Below are 15,586 nucleotides of genomic sequence, written 5' to 3'. Positions count from 1 at the left end.
AGCCTGAAACTGTGTGTTATGTGTGCATGCATGCAGAGAATGGAGGCTGGTGGTTGAACTGCTGCTGAGTTGGGGCTTGCTAAAACCAGTTTGCTTCTTTATCTTAGAGGGTCCCTTAGCAAATGACTGAACTGAGTCCTTACATTGTTTTCAAGTTGAAGCCAAACTGTCAGAACAGCCACCAGCTCCTAGCAGAAGTCTTTAGATTGTACAGTCACCAGTGAAAGCAGAGCTTGGCTCTGTCCAGATGCAGCATGGCACAGGGCAGCCCCTTCCTGGCTGCAGGTGCAGTGGGACAGCCACTCCTGCCAGGGAAGCACCACAGGAACCTGAAGAGGTGAACAAGGTACCACACTAACTTCTTTTATAGACAAAGACTTATTAATGCTGCAGTTTGCCACTTCCTTCTTGTACTTTTTAATTCTGCTTTTGTCCTACCCAGCATTTTCCTAATACTGGTTAAAATCTGAAGCCTAATAAAGCAAATTCATGTTGAAACAGTAAAAACACACCCCTCCTATTGGTTTGCTGCAGACACATGTCTTCAAAGTCAAGGGCTGGGCTGTGCTGGAGCACATCCTAGCTATGACTCCTTCCTCCCAGGTCATAAAAACCCCTGTACACATCTTCAATAAACACTACTCCACTCCAGCTTTTGAAGAGTGATGGGAGAGTTGCTCAGCTTTTCTGCTGCCTCTTCCCTGTCAGTGTCATGGCAGGAGAACTGCCACAGTGTAGAGCCTGAGAGCTGAAAGATCACTCTGAGGCCATTAACAGAGGGGACTGGAGTGGAGAATCATGGTTATTCATCTTTACCTATCTATTATACCATGTTACCAGTGACATTGTTTTCATTTTCTGTAGATTTTTATTAACTGTTTCCATTTGTTTTCACATCCTATTCATAAAGCAGCAAGCATCACTTTTGGCATGCAGAGGGACTCCCTGTACAGCTCAACCAGCACAAAGCAGCTGGACTTTTACAATAAGGCTCACATGATTTAATTTTATACACCTCTGGAGAGACTAGTCAAGTTAGAAATGTGTAATTTAAAATGACTATTGTACAGTGGAAATCACTTATTCACAATATTCATAAGTATTTAATTCTTTATTTACAAAATACTATCCTGAGAATTTTCCCTATTAAGCTTCAATTTGAGCGAAGTAGTTTGTATAGACCTAAGTAACAATGGTTACTTAACATAAGGAAAAATGCCAGTAGGAGAGCACAAAACTGGTTCAGGACATTCCCCAAATGACTGTCAAGTCTCCTGCTGTGCTTCTGGTTCTACAGCTGATGGATTTGACTGAGATGGTTCAACTCTATTTTCAGGAGGAGGTGGTGGAGGCAAAAATCCAGGTCGTGGAGGTGGATAGTGAGGATAAGGTCTCATTGGAAATGGATTTCTTACTGTGAGAGAATCAGAGTAATCCAGTTAGTAAGTTAATATCAATCACAACAGTAAACATGTACACCTGCTCCTCCTGCTGGCTTACTGCTCAGCTAGGCCTATCTAACTACAAGTCGCATGTCAGGATCCAAAGAGACAGATGCCAGGAAAGAGAGGGCAAAACCATCACTTTTCTCAGTAGTTACCCACAACAGTCTCAAAGCAGCAGCCAACCACTGCCAGTTCCTGGACTGCTGCTGCCCCTTCAGTTTGCCACAGCAACCCTTATGTGCCACACCTTACAGGTATTTTGGCAGATAAATGGCTTAGTTCTTCACAAATACTCAGAGAACAGCAAGAGTCAGAAAGAAGTCCTGCAGTCTGATACTTACACCTGTCTCCAGTCATGCAAACTCCAAGGGAAAACAGTTGGTTTGGGACTGTCCCTTTGCAGGGCACCAGTGCACTTCAGAGCCAGAGGATGAAACTTTTAAGATTTATGGAAGATATAATTTCATAGGAAGAAAAGGATTAAGGTAACCTACCTACTTGCCTTCCTACCCCTCAAAAAGAATCCTTTAAATGCTGAACAGTACATGTTCCATACTTTCCACCCAAAGCTAGTATTTGTAAAAAGATCAAGATGAGCTGTTGTGAAAAAGGAAGTGTGCAACACAATGAACCTTAATCAGAAAATACGCTCCCTGTTAGCTGAATTGAGAAGCAGTTGTGCAAATATGTACACATCTACGCCCTGTGGTAACTCACTGCCTGCACAAAGCACTCACGTCCATCAGCTTGAAACAAATGCTGGCTAAAGCCACCTACTTGGCAGCGGAGGGCGTGGAGGCCCGAAGTCTCGTGCTGGAAAGCGCTCCCGTGGTCCGTAGATGCCAGCAGGAGGAGGGGGAGGAAAAGGAGGGCCTCGTCTCATGAAAGGTACTGGTGGTGCTCTAGGATCCACAGGCATCAGTGGAGGTCTGACTGGAGGGAAAGGTGGAGGTGCAAACCCTGAACCCACAGCTTCACTTTCAGGGGCCAGCGACTGATCAGGGAGCGAGTTCTGCAACACAAGGAAACCAGGGAAGTTAGGGGAGGGAAAGTGAACATCTCCAGTCCCATGAGGCCCACTTTCATTAGGTGTGACACTAGCTAAGAGCTAGTTCCAACTCTGCCTTAGCTGCAGCATGATCCTGAGCAAAGCTATCTACATGTACGGACCATCTGCTTGACCATAGTTTCGTCTTGGGATATAATTAATTTTCAACAGGGATTATATTAGTAATATATCAAAGTAATTCAGAAGACAATGAGTGTTGTGGTAAAGTACACATATAATTTTATAATTTGCACTGAAGAGTGCAATATAATGTGACCAATGGACTACAGACAAATGTTTCTATGTTTTTTGCAGAAAATTAAAGCTTCTTTAAATCAAGCCTCTCTAGCTACTTACGCTAAGGTTAGAATGATCCTTCATCCCATCTCCACTTGGTTCTGTTCGTGGACTATGTTCTGAAGATGCCTGTCCCTCTGTATGCAAAAGTTTAAAAAGTTATTCAGTGCTGATCTCTTTCTCTCCACTGATTTCAGTATTTTTTTCTGAAATCAGGATAGACTGGCAACAAAACCAACAGCAAGCAGCAGTTCCATTTTCCCCCTCCCTCCCACTAACAGTTTATTTCTCTGGTAAGCCCCATGCTGGGAATGGCTGGGCTATGATATGCTTTTGGCACAGAGCTTCACCAATCCTATTCAAATATGACAAAAACCAATTCCCTCATTGGCTGACAAATATCAAGGAAACTTCCAGAACTATATCAGTTTTGGATGAGTAGTCAGAAATAATAATAATAATAATAATAATAATAATAGTCGTCATCATCATCCTCCTCCTCCTCTCATTTGCCTTATTTTATAACTATAGAGATAAATAGAAACTTCAGTCTTTTTACTTTTAAACTTTGCTGGGAACAAGTATTTTCAATAATAACGAGAGAAAACTATTAAAGGGAATTGTCAGAGAGTAGAATCTGACTGGATATAAATATACTAAATATATATAGTAAATACATTTTCTTTAAACAAACAACCCCCCCTAATCTGGGATTTGAAAAATATTGCTTTCAATGCTTCAGCTTGAATAGAGATGATTATACTAAAAAACAACAAACCAAAACAAGACTGACTAGTGACAAAATTTTTATGTGCATGTTGTATTTCTAATCCTTGAAAGCAAACCAAGCTTTTTTTCTCAATGAACGGACAGGTCTTTTCAAAAACTCTAAATTACTTGTCATTTCAAGCAGGCCCAGCCTTGTTGATGATTATTGTTACTTAATCTAAAACATTTCACCTCCTATGTCACACAGACATAGAGAATACTCATGCCTTGATATTTATGTTGCATAACACTTTGCATTTTAGGTCCTTAGCAGTTCCTCACAATCTCTGTCAACCTTTAACTCTTCTTTGACAATAAGACTCCTGCTCCAGGTACCTCCTCAAGTGAAAAGTTTTCACAGTTTGGCACACCATCTTAGGAAAATCCACATTCTTTCATTCACTTTACATAACATTGTGATTATCTTCCCAAGAAACGTAACTTTTTAACTCTAATGAGTAGGAGCCTTGATTACAGCACTGTGAGACACTCTGCTGTTCTGAATGGGCTGGTTTTTAGTGGTTGGTTTTTTAATTGAAGAGCTTTTTTTGGGTTTTGGGTTTTTTTTTACAAACACTCAGCCAACTCTAGTGAAATTCTGTGTCTCCCTAAAAGCAACATTCACACATTCTTAATGACCTGTTAAACACTTGCAACAAAGTTATCCAAAACCCTGTTGCCATTCAAGCAGCTCTGAATTGCCCAGGAACTGACTACAATGTTTAAAAAAAATAATTAAATCCTGTCAGTGACTGAAGAAAGGGGTAAAAAAAGGCTGCATTAATAAGTGCAAAGACAGTGCACCTCTCCTGTCCTTCAGTCAGCAGCCAGGTGCTAGAAGAAAGTGGAACATGAAGTATTAAAAGGCAGGAGTGAGAAAGCAGAAGCAAAACTGACAGAAGGCTTGGCAAAGAGGAAGGTCAGTAGCTGCACAGGGACAGAACTGCCTTCCAATAAAGAACAATTCACTTTGAAACCTGAACCTTCAACCTGAAACTAAATTTAGCATTCCCAGTTCTCACACACTGTGGCACCGAGGACAAAGGTTCTTTCTCCTCTGGCCAGAAACAGTGCAAGGGAGATGGTAACTTACTACTAATCCTGTCAGGATCTGAGTCCTGGGTGGTGAAGTTTCTGCTGGGAACTTAATGGCTTCACTTTGCTGATGAATCAGACACATGTGACTTAACAGGGCATTACATAAAGATGAAAAATGCTTAGTAAGTATAAAGCTCTTAAGCTGTCAGTGATAAGGTCTCTGTGACCAAAACTTTGCCTATGAGCTTCTGGCAATTGCCAAGTGACACAGACTAAAATGTACATAATCGGCCAATTCAAAACCAGTGGGTCAGTGAAAGCTGTGATTAAACTGGGGCAATTCACTGTGAACAACAAAGAGCTGCCACTATGGTCAACTGTTTGAAGGAAGAGGCCTCAGACCTTCTGCCTCCGTGCACCAAGCCAGTGGACACCTGAACATTTGGCTGTTTCTGTTTCACTCTTTGTGAGTCTAAGCCTTTCTAACTTTACCAAATGTGGAACAGAAATGCCAGTATGGGTTTGTGATGTTTTAATGTTGTGATGAGCCTCATGGGAGGGACCAAAACAGACTCTCAACCAATTATGACTGGTTAACACACAGAACAGTGAGGGTAGACTACAAAAATACCTGATGACTGCCATTCAGTCATTCACGGAATCCCAGCCACCTGACAGCAGGAAGGGCTATTGCTCCTACAGGGAATGGCTGCATCAAGGCCAGCAGGTGTTCAAATGTTTCTTACACAATGGAACTTCAGGTCTGTGGTAGCTAAAAAACTGTCCTCTTGCCACAGCTTACCATGCCCAGTCAGCTTACTGGGATTTTCCACTCTAGAGTATCATGGAAGCAACTCCCACCTGTTTTATCAAAAGACTGAACACCGTAAGTTCGTAGTTCTGCTGGTCCAGAAAGTCTTCCAGTATTTGGAGGATTAGGGAAAAATCTTTCTTGTCTTCGAGCAGGAAGAGCTGGATCTGCATAAGGCTCACCTAACATTGAAGAAATCACAAAAAACAGCTCTGTGAAGATTTATTCCTTCCATTCCACACAATTTTAGACCAGAAAGGTTCTCTGGGTATCTTAAGCTCTTGTAAATATACCAAGTGTCTGTTAATCAGAGTGAGCAAACAAATCTTAAATAACCCAGAGGAATCCCACCAAGTATATCCAATTGCTTATGTTTCTAAAGAGTTGCAAAAGGTTATTGATTTTTGGTTTAACATACAGCAGAATTTTGAAAGTTATGATTGCCTAAGTTATAAACAATGGGGCCTTGAAACAAAGGTTCAGCCTAGCAAAGAAGATGGGAGACAAAATAAGTAACTGCATGTTTTAAGCCATTCTTAGGTAAGAATACTGTTTTCCATTATGTTTCATAGTGCTGTAATATGCTTCCACCAGCTTGCTGGCATCAGATCTAGCAATCTGTCATGCAGCTACAAGACAAACTATATCAGTGAGATCCAAGGGCAAAGGTGGGCTAAGAACAAGAAGGAAACCAAAATACCTCTCTGCAGTATCATGTCAACAGACCACACCTGCCAGATGAGAAACCTGCATCCTGAGAGGACCTTGAGTTTCACTACCAAGCTTTCACACAGATGTGTATGGCTTGCTGCAGTAATAACTGAGGTTACCTACTTTTTTTTTTTTCTAAACTTGTAATGTTTTTTCTTCTTTATTACAGGTATCCAGGAAGTTTGTCCATACCCCAAGTTTTTATTTGAGAAATATCAGCAGAATCCTCTTTAATTCATCTCTGCCTTCCCTGAGTGGTTAAGTGCAACACAGATGTTTAGCTGAAGAAGTGAGTGTGAAGACTGATTTTACTGCTCTTAATCATTGAAGAGACAGTATCAACAGGAAAACATGAGCCAGAGAGGATGAATGTACCATGGTACTCCTGTACTATTAATATAAATGGGGTTTTTTTGAAAAATAACATTTTTCAACATTACCTGTTTTTTACTTAAATAAATTAGAACTTTTTACTTCTTAAATCTCTTATTACCTATCCAGCCCAGACAGGTCTCTTAATGCACTTAACAGACTCCCAGTAAAATGATGAAACCAAACAGCTGATTGTCCCTTGATAATACCAATATGTACTTAAAAGATAACAGAGAAGTGCAAGTGAACCACACTATTTAAGAAGAGGAAAAAACTACTACTAAAAAATACCAGTTCAGTTGCACATGCAAGCCCAAGAAAACATTTAATATTTTTAAACCCAAAATAGTTAAATATATAGATTCTAAGTCAGTAACTCCTCTTTTCCAAGGATACAGTAGCTAAGCAGAGTTTTTACCTGGTGGAGGAAGAATTATCCTGCGTTCTCTTTCCCAAGGAGGAGACAGGGATCCAGTATCTGATGGTGGTCTGTGGGGATCAGTTAATCTATCAGAATTCAGCTCTCCTCTTTCACTTCCAGCTTCATACATGGCAGTTGCTCCTCTGGATCCTAATCGAAGAAATTGAGTAGTTATTCACCCTTGTGTTTTAAATCCTCTGCTTTGGCTTTCCTCATTCAGTCTGGAAACAGTGGATCAGATCATGGGATGCCAGCTCTGCCAGGACACAGGAGGTGCTGGCTCCACGGGGCTCTCCGGCTGTTTGCTACCAACTACGAGAAGGGTTCCAAGGCGTGCAATGAAGTCTTAGCTCAGTAACAGCACAGCATAGGGGACCTGCAATGCTTTTAAAAAACTAATCATTTTACAAGTTTCAGTTAATTTGAACCAGACACTAGCACCCTCATGATAAATAATCTTCTCAGTGATAAAAACCTGCTGCCAATCAAACTAACAATTAGCACGCTGCGAGTTAATACCGGTATCATAAAACACCCATCTGCATTCAACACTCTTCTGGTTCTAATTCTTTATTCAAGAAGAAGCAAAAAACCAAACCAAAAAATCCAAACCAACCAAACAAACAAAAAACCCTCTAAGGCCAGGTCAACACATAATCAAGTGCAATAAGAACCGTAAAAATGAGTGATTTTAGATGGCAAGCTTCCTCCAAAGCAGACTGGGTCTCAAATTACAGAAATACAGAATTCTACTATCATTCTCTAATTTTCCATGCTATAATTCAACCTAAAGCTTGAAGCCATTGTGTGTCTTGTGCACTCTGAGATAAGTACTATAATTGCACTTACTGAAATCCTTACAGAATAGAAATTGGACATATTTCCCACTAATTAAGTAAAGGCTTCAATGGGTGCAATGGTAAAAATAAACAGTAGCTTCTTTAACAAACCTGTAACAGATGCTGAACTTCACTCTAGCATTTACCTACACTGCTTCCATCAGCATAAGAAATATGAATGGAGTTTTCTTCCCTTACAACCCATGCCACCCCAGGTTACTTTCACCTACTCTGGAATCTCAGAACTGTACTCCTTACACACAAACTTCCCGGTCCCTTCTATCAGTAGGGAAGAAACACTCTCCATTTATGATGGCTGCTTCAAATTTAGAACAAAGGGAAGGGAAACAGTTTACTGAACCAGTAACTTTCAAATACCACAACCTCCAATAAAACTGCCTCCTGTTTTGACAACATTCTCTCACGGACTGATGACCAATGAGATGGAAGGAGCAGTACTCTTTCTTCAGAAAAATAACTGACTCCCTTTTACTTTAAAATCATATTTATTTCAGCTGAACCCCATCTGTCCAAGAAAGAAAAGACAACAGCTAAGTCTGGCTTTTTACTTTTCTTAATTTATGCTTCTAAAATGAATCCATTGACCAACCTACAAATAAAAACTAGATTTCCAATTGCATTGTTACACATTAAAAACTTTAGAAGCAAGCTGTAAAACAGGAAGAGTTTATCCAATTAACTCTTGATGTTGAATTGGTTGTTTTAATACTTTTTGTCACGAACAAGAGGAAAAGGTGTGACAGGTTTACAGGAGAGGAGAGAGAAATCCAGAATAGATACATTTTCAAGTTTAAGAATTGTACCTCTTCCTCCTCCTCCACCTGGAAGCATAGGTGAAAGCCTTAAAGGACCCTCCAATAAAGTAGGAGGGGAAAGAAAAGCTCTTGTTTCAGATGAAGGCCGGCCCATTGGTGAGGGTCCATATGGGGAATGCTCTGGAACAGTTAAAACAAAATACTCAAGTTCACAATACTTAGTTTAACAAACTGTATAAATAACTTCTCATGTGAAGTTAAAAACTAAACCGTGTAACTAAAATGAAAACTGTGCTCTCATTACCATGTGTAACATATTCCCAGTCTACTCTCATCAATACTACAAATGCTCTTAGTTTCAACAAAATACTTGACGTGACCTAGAGTCACTTATGACCGAATTATTTTTTTTAAATGACTGGTATTTGTACATACACATGGCTAAGATAGTTTTCAAATAATTAAATATGTGTGGTCTTGGGAAACAAAACCATGAACCAAAAGAATTAGGCTCTATTTAACAATTCAATACTGTACCTCTGCCAAATGGTCTCATTGGAATATCAAGAGCATAAGGGTCTTTTTCTAAAAGTTCAAGTTTAAATTCTGCTTCAGTTAATCTGCAAAGAGACAACAAATTAAGTAGCAAGTGACCAATAAATGCAAAAGCTTTACCAGACCACACCGTTTACTGCCAGGCCTTCTACCTAACTGGATAATGAAGCAAGGTATTTTATCCTAAATAAATGTGACAAAGGATGTCACAGTACTCTGAACTTAAAAATGCCTGAAAGTATTTCTGTTTGCTGCTGTGTTTACACTGTAATTCAGAAGTTGAAGTTGCATTTTAGATGCCACATTCCCAGTATGACATCACTCTAATTGCCCTCCAAGTATTAGTTAACCTCACACCTGAAAGTTTCTCTCAATTACCACCAGCTGTTAGTTCAACATTAACTTCTGAGATAAGCTGTGAAATTGTAAGGTAACCCCATCATCTGGTTGATACACACTTATGTAAAACAAACAAACCAAGCAAACAAACAAACAAACCCCCTCTTCCCCCCAGCATCTGTGTTCTAGTACTACATTCTGCTTCTTTCCTGAGGTATTTCAATACTTCACATGTTCCTCAGTTCTTACTTTCTTGCATGTCATAATTACAGGAAAGCTCAAGTGACTCTCCTTCTTTCAGAACTCAAACACTAATCTCTCTGCTGTGTTTGGGCCACAATACCTCAACAGAAAACATCAATCTGCCTAAATCCAACACATGCCAAACTGCATTTGTTTGGGAGTAGAGAAGAACTGCACTTACTTTTGTCTGTTATGTGCATTTTCTTTTTTTATTTCATTGAGGTGTCTTTCAGCTGCTCGGGCTGTCAGCTTTGGGAAAGGACAAAAACCAGATGCTTAGATATTGCTATTTTTTTATTAAATGCCTCATAAATATGACAATTCCTGGTCCAACACATTCTATGTGAAGTGTAGAAACTGCATTTTCACGAGATATGACTCATGTATGGAGCCTCACACATGTCAGCAAATGATATTAGCAGCTCTAAAACCTAAATTTTGGAGGAATGATAAGGCTTTCCTGCAGGTTCTTAAAACTTCAGAAATCAAATTCTTTGGTTATACCTGGATTGAAGCATCTACAGAAGATTTGAAGTCTCCAATTCTACGTAAGAATGTTTTAATTTAAAATCAGATAGATAAACCTCTGGAATTATGATCATAAAGCACCATAGCTTTTAGCAGGATTTTATCTCCGACATTCCATGAAAGTGAAGAATGTATTAGTCAGGAGATATTTTAAATTTTGCTGTTTGGGAAAAAAAAGGCAAAAATGGATTTTGTAGCAACATTCTTAGGAAGCTGTCAATGGAACATACTGTTCTCACAGGACACAATGTCTTCTACTTGTAGATAAAAGAAGTGAAGTACACCCAAAGAAAATATCAAAATGGCATTGAAACAAGGCCAAAAGCTTTCATTATTAGCAAAATGTCACACATTTGTTATATGGTGTCATGTTCTTCCAGCAGATTTATCACTATAACAAATGATACAAGATTATCATTCTACTGTCTTCATAAGTATCCAGTTTAATTTTTCCAACTATTTTATACAATAGAAGTGTTTTTAACATGTTTTTGTGTATTTCTGCAAGAAATATGTTTAAAAGTGAAAGGTTAGAGAGAATTTTGATGATCTGTTTTTAGTAAGACCCAAAAGGTGTTAAAATAAACTTTTCAAATAATGAAAAATGAAGATGCAGAAAACACAGGAAATTCAGTATTTGGAACTTACCCAATTATCATGAGCTTTTTTCTCATGTGAAGTAATCTGTGAAAGAGAGATTCATTATTCATCTAAACCCCAAAACTTATGATTGTATGCTCTATTTTATAAATTTAATGTGTGTGGCTAATTTATAATGAGGTGCCTAAACTGGAAATTCAGCTTTTCAGTAAAGTTACCTGGTGATCTCTGCTTGAAATGGTGTCAGTCAAAACCAGATGACATTAAGAAGAAGCAGGGGGAAGCAAAATTAGACACCCAACAAAGCCAAGCCCAACACAGTTCACAAGCTAAGAGCAAGTGGTATTCCAGTTGCAGTAAATCCCTCCTACTGGCACAGATGTTGTCACAAAGCACAAATACCTGATTCTCATAAGAACGAATGGTTCTCTCCAGCTCTTCCTCCAGGTCCTTTGCTCGCTCTCTGTAACAAAATGAGAATTTGATATTGTAATAAAACATGCAGGAAAGTTTTGAATACAATAAACTCAACAGTAGCCAAAAGGTGTAATTATTTTTTTTTTAATCCAAAAGACAGTATTGTCACTTAGGCCCATGGGATACAAAAAATTATACTAACGGTGGAAATTCTAGGCCTTACATTCTAGGCAAACAGGGATGCAAACAAGAGAACAGAACCCAAACCCCGACACACCCCCAGCTTTTCAGTGGTTTGTGATGTTTCCAGCATAAAGGCTGTCCTTCCTCACATGCCCTACCAGCCAGCCTCACCCAGCTCAGCACAGGAACTGATGTGGCTGGAGCACCACACTGTCACAGGCTACCAGTCAGCCCTGAGGGACAGACACCTGCACTGAAGTGACTTCAAGACCTCATGTATGATGCCACCTTTGCTGCCAGCTGCCCTGTGCACAGTGTAGAAGCTAGAGAGGCTTTCTCAGCAGGTGGGCCAAAGACACAGACATTGCTTGGTTATACGCTATTTGCAATATTAACATTATCTTTAAAATTGGGATGCCTACAAAATCCATGTTCTGGATAAATCAGGAAGAGTGAATTCTGTCTCCCTGTATGAATACTGAAGAATGTCCACAAAGAAGAAGTATTGATCATTACTGTTCAGTTAGGCCTAATACCCCCATAAACAATGAAGTAAAATGGCAAATATACATTACATATTGAAAAATTATGTCACAGTTAGAGGAAATGCAGAAAAAACCCCAGAGGTACACAGCCGGCGTAACAAAAACAGAGCAGAGCAGTTAAGAAACAGCTACAGCAAATATTCAGCCAAGACAATATTTTAGTAAATAATTTCTAAGCAACAGGACTATGTGAAAAGCTTTGAGAAACAGAAATAGAATACTATAACTACACAGCATAAATGTTAGCTCTGTAGGAAAACTGAACATTCCATTTATTTCACAACATTCTCTTAACTTTTTATTTTTAGCTTTGTTCAGTAATGGGAACTAGATTAGACACCAAGTTTACCATACCATTAAAGCTAATGTATCAGTACAATTAGGACCCTAATGGAAGAGCAGGTGCCATAATCATCAACACCCAAATGTTTTAACATTTTAACTTTTTTTTAAAAGTAAAACCACCCTCAGTCTGTATTATTACACACAAACTAGTGTCTAACATACATACACCACAAAGAAACTGGAAGAAAATACATTTGCTTATGCTTTGGTTTTTTTTTAATTCTGTATTGCCCTTTCTTCACTTTGGAACAAGTGATCACAGCAACTAAAATCTGCAATTACCTGTAGCTGTTAAGTTCTTCAGCAGCATGAATAAGTTTTTCATCTACTTTAGAAAGTTTTTCCTCCTTCTGTAGACGCTCCCTCTCTTCTACTGTCAACTTCCTTTAAACAAAATTCAAAAACTATGGTAATTTTGTTTCAAGTCAACAATTTTGAAAGCAGCCACAAATCATATCAAAACTAAAACCCAAACATTAATGGTCAGTGATTTGTTCTGGTATTTTCTAAAAATAATTTTCTAGAGGGAAAAAAAGATTGTTACTAGCTATTAAAAAAAAAAAAAAAAGTCTTTCCAGGTGCTCCTTTTTTATCCTTATGCCTTATTGGGCATTACAGAAGAAAAAACTCATGCATAAGGTAGTTCTGCAGAACACACGTGGAAACCACTGCTGAGTACAGCCCTGAATGGATAAACTGGTCAAACAAGCCTTTTCCTGTGAACAGCAGCTCTTAGCAATCAAGTGTCTAAATCGTGGATCTTGTGAACATGATTTAAATTTCTTTTTTACTCAATCTTCATTTCCTACTTTTTTATTTTCCCTGTTTGAACAGACAGTTTTTAAAAGTTGCCTTAATTAATTCTAAGGCTTTTTTTGGGCTGCTACATCACTCCACCTGCTTCTCCCCATTCCTTTTTGGCTTTTCTAAAATTCTGTGATAAGCAGTGTTCATTTGCTGAGTTTTAGTGAGGTTATTTTTAAATATCATCCACACAGCCTGCTTTCTGCCTGCTTATTGTATTTTTTTTTTAACAGGTTCCTTCCCACTCCCTCCCTGCTTTTATTTTAAAATCACAATGCTAATGCAGTGATTTCTAGGATTTATTGCATCTACAAGGATGCTAAATATCTACACAAATATACATGCTACAGAGCAGATTACTGGAAGTAATACTTCAAAAAGGTCCTCCACACTGCTCAGTACAGGATCTAGTCATGAGCTGATTCTCTTGCTGCTTTCAAGATTATGAGAAATAATTTCTGATAAGTAAAACTGTAATTTTACACCATGCCACAAAGTGATGTGCACTGCTGCCACACACACACATACACACTCCTGAAGGTTACTACATGCCCTGGACCAATCAACTTTAATTGCTAGTCCTAAACATATTTCTGATTTCAATCACTAGGTCATAATCCCTACTAATATTCTGACTGTGAGGCAGATAACCAGAACATGAAGACTTTCCTCACTTTCTTGGTGAGGAAAGTCTGATTCATAAGGGCTCTAAGTTGCTTACCAACAAGAGCTTGCCTATGTTTTAAGTTCAGTTTTATATATATCTTGTCATTCCCCTGACATTCCTTGCTCTCTTTATTATATAAAATATATCTCACAGTTAAAGCACCTACTGATTTTCTTTCAGCAACTTTGACACATGCATTACATCATATAATAATTCAATAAAGAAAAAATAATCAAGCTTTCCTACTTTAATTGCCTTATTTCATAGATTAAAAATCTGTTACTTCTTTGTTTCTGTACTTGCTTGTGGTAAATCCTAAAATGAATTGTTCATGCAAACAGTTTCTATAAACTACTGTAAACACAAATGTACATCAAAGTGTAATAATCTGTCTTCATAATTCAGAAAATTCTGGAAAGCAGTATTCAAACTTTCAATAATTTTCAGTCTCCCAAATCAGAGTTACTTTCAAATCAAACAGCAAGCATTGAAGATAAGAAGAGGAACCAGCACCTGTGCAGTTTCATTTCATTTTCTTGATAAAGCTCAGTCATTACTTTGAGTTTCTGCTGAAGCTTTTGAACTTCGCTTTCAAAACGTTCATTTTCAGACTGTAAGGAAGCTTGCTGGCTCTGAAGGGTTTCTATGCGTTCTGTCAAAATTAGAGAGAATTATATTGGGATAACACATTGGCAATATTTCAGTAAACAAAAAGTCTGTAAAAACCTTTGATCCTATGTTGATTTAGAAACATAAGACACAAAGTTAACATATTTCAATATACGACACAAAATGAGAAACCAGCAACTATACTCTCTACCTGCCACAAAGTGCAGCCCTGTACATGTATCAGGCCTTTGCTCCAAAGCATGTAACTTCTTTGAAAACTCAGTTTTGTAATTCAGAACCTAAATTTTCATTTAGGGCTCTTACTATTGTAATTATTTGACTAAAGGAGTAAAACTAACACCACCATATGCTCTTGCAGATTTACCTATACAAGGTCCTCCTCAACAGCCTGAATGGGTAACTCAGATTTGTCAAACTACCTTTATCTTTCCAAATTGAATTCAAAGTCATGTTTCTTTTCCTATTTACTATTCCTGTGCCTCTTTTCCAGAAATATAACAAGGCTTCTTCAAGCAAGTTTGAACATCTTCATGGGACAGAGCTACAGTCAATTTGGAGAACTCACCAGCACAAGGACTACGTTTAAAGGACTGTTAAGAAAGTGAAAAATACAATTTGACAGAGCATTTCACTACCCAAATAACAAAGCTGAACATCCACAAGTGCTGGCTACTCTGCCAGCTATGATTATGAAAGCAATAGCTAATTACAGGTTTTAATTTGAACCTGAGTTGTTTTCATTTCATAAGGTTTAATTCAGTAAGTCCTACACAACAGAGGAAAAGAAACAGAGCAAGATGTTTTTAAGCTCGATTCTCTAAATGCAGTACTTTATATTTTAAGGATTGAGCTTGCACCCATTACAAACTAACTATAATTAAGCTACCCTTTTAATAGATGGTTTTAAAATTTAGATTAAAACTTCACTGTTTCATGTCCATAAATTATGTAAAGGAGGTATTATATATTAACATTACTTTGCTCTTGTATTTTAAGATTCTATAGCTAACTTTATAGTTACAGAATATTCCAACAGAATACAACCAAATTACAACTTCGATTGCTCCACATCTAAAATCATGTATTTAAAATAGCTAAGCAACTTAAAAATTAATTTTAAAAATCAAGTAGTTATTACTGTAAACTTAATTCAGTTTTTACTGGAGTTAATACTTGCAGCCTATAACACCATTTTACCAAAGCA

The 15,586-nt window shown here is 38.1% G+C and overlaps 1 protein-coding gene across 2 annotated transcripts in view; it reads right to left on the bottom strand.

Annotated features, from left to right (window-relative positions):
- Window positions 1-845: 845 nt before the first annotated feature.
- Window positions 846-15,586, bottom strand: part of MIA2 (MIA SH3 domain ER export factor 2) — a 37,067-nt gene continuing 22,326 nt past the window's right edge. For both annotated transcript variants that reach the window (XM_059849947.1, XM_059849948.1), the window contains exons 18-29: window positions 14,266-14,404; window positions 12,564-12,665; window positions 11,194-11,254; window positions 10,840-10,875; window positions 9,845-9,912; window positions 9,064-9,146; window positions 8,575-8,706; window positions 6,909-7,061; window positions 5,458-5,589; window positions 2,851-2,927; window positions 2,223-2,457; window positions 846-1,414 (exon numbers count right to left, since the gene is read on the bottom strand). In XM_059849947.1, the coding sequence (XP_059705930.1) occupies window positions 1,266-1,414; window positions 2,223-2,457; window positions 2,851-2,927; window positions 5,458-5,589; window positions 6,909-7,061; window positions 8,575-8,706; window positions 9,064-9,146; window positions 9,845-9,912; window positions 10,840-10,875; window positions 11,194-11,254; window positions 12,564-12,665; window positions 14,266-14,404 (1,367 nt within the window). In that variant the 3' untranslated portion in view covers window positions 846-1,265. The remainder of the gene's footprint in view (window positions 1,415-2,222; window positions 2,458-2,850; window positions 2,928-5,457; window positions 5,590-6,908; window positions 7,062-8,574; window positions 8,707-9,063; window positions 9,147-9,844; window positions 9,913-10,839; window positions 10,876-11,193; window positions 11,255-12,563; window positions 12,666-14,265; window positions 14,405-15,586) is intronic.

Source organism: Haemorhous mexicanus, chromosome 6 (genome assembly GCF_027477595.1).
Source record: "Haemorhous mexicanus isolate bHaeMex1 chromosome 6, bHaeMex1.pri, whole genome shotgun sequence".
Lineage (NCBI taxonomy): Eukaryota > Metazoa > Chordata > Aves > Passeriformes > Fringillidae > Haemorhous > Haemorhous mexicanus.
This window is presented reverse-complemented; position numbering and strand designations above follow the sequence as displayed.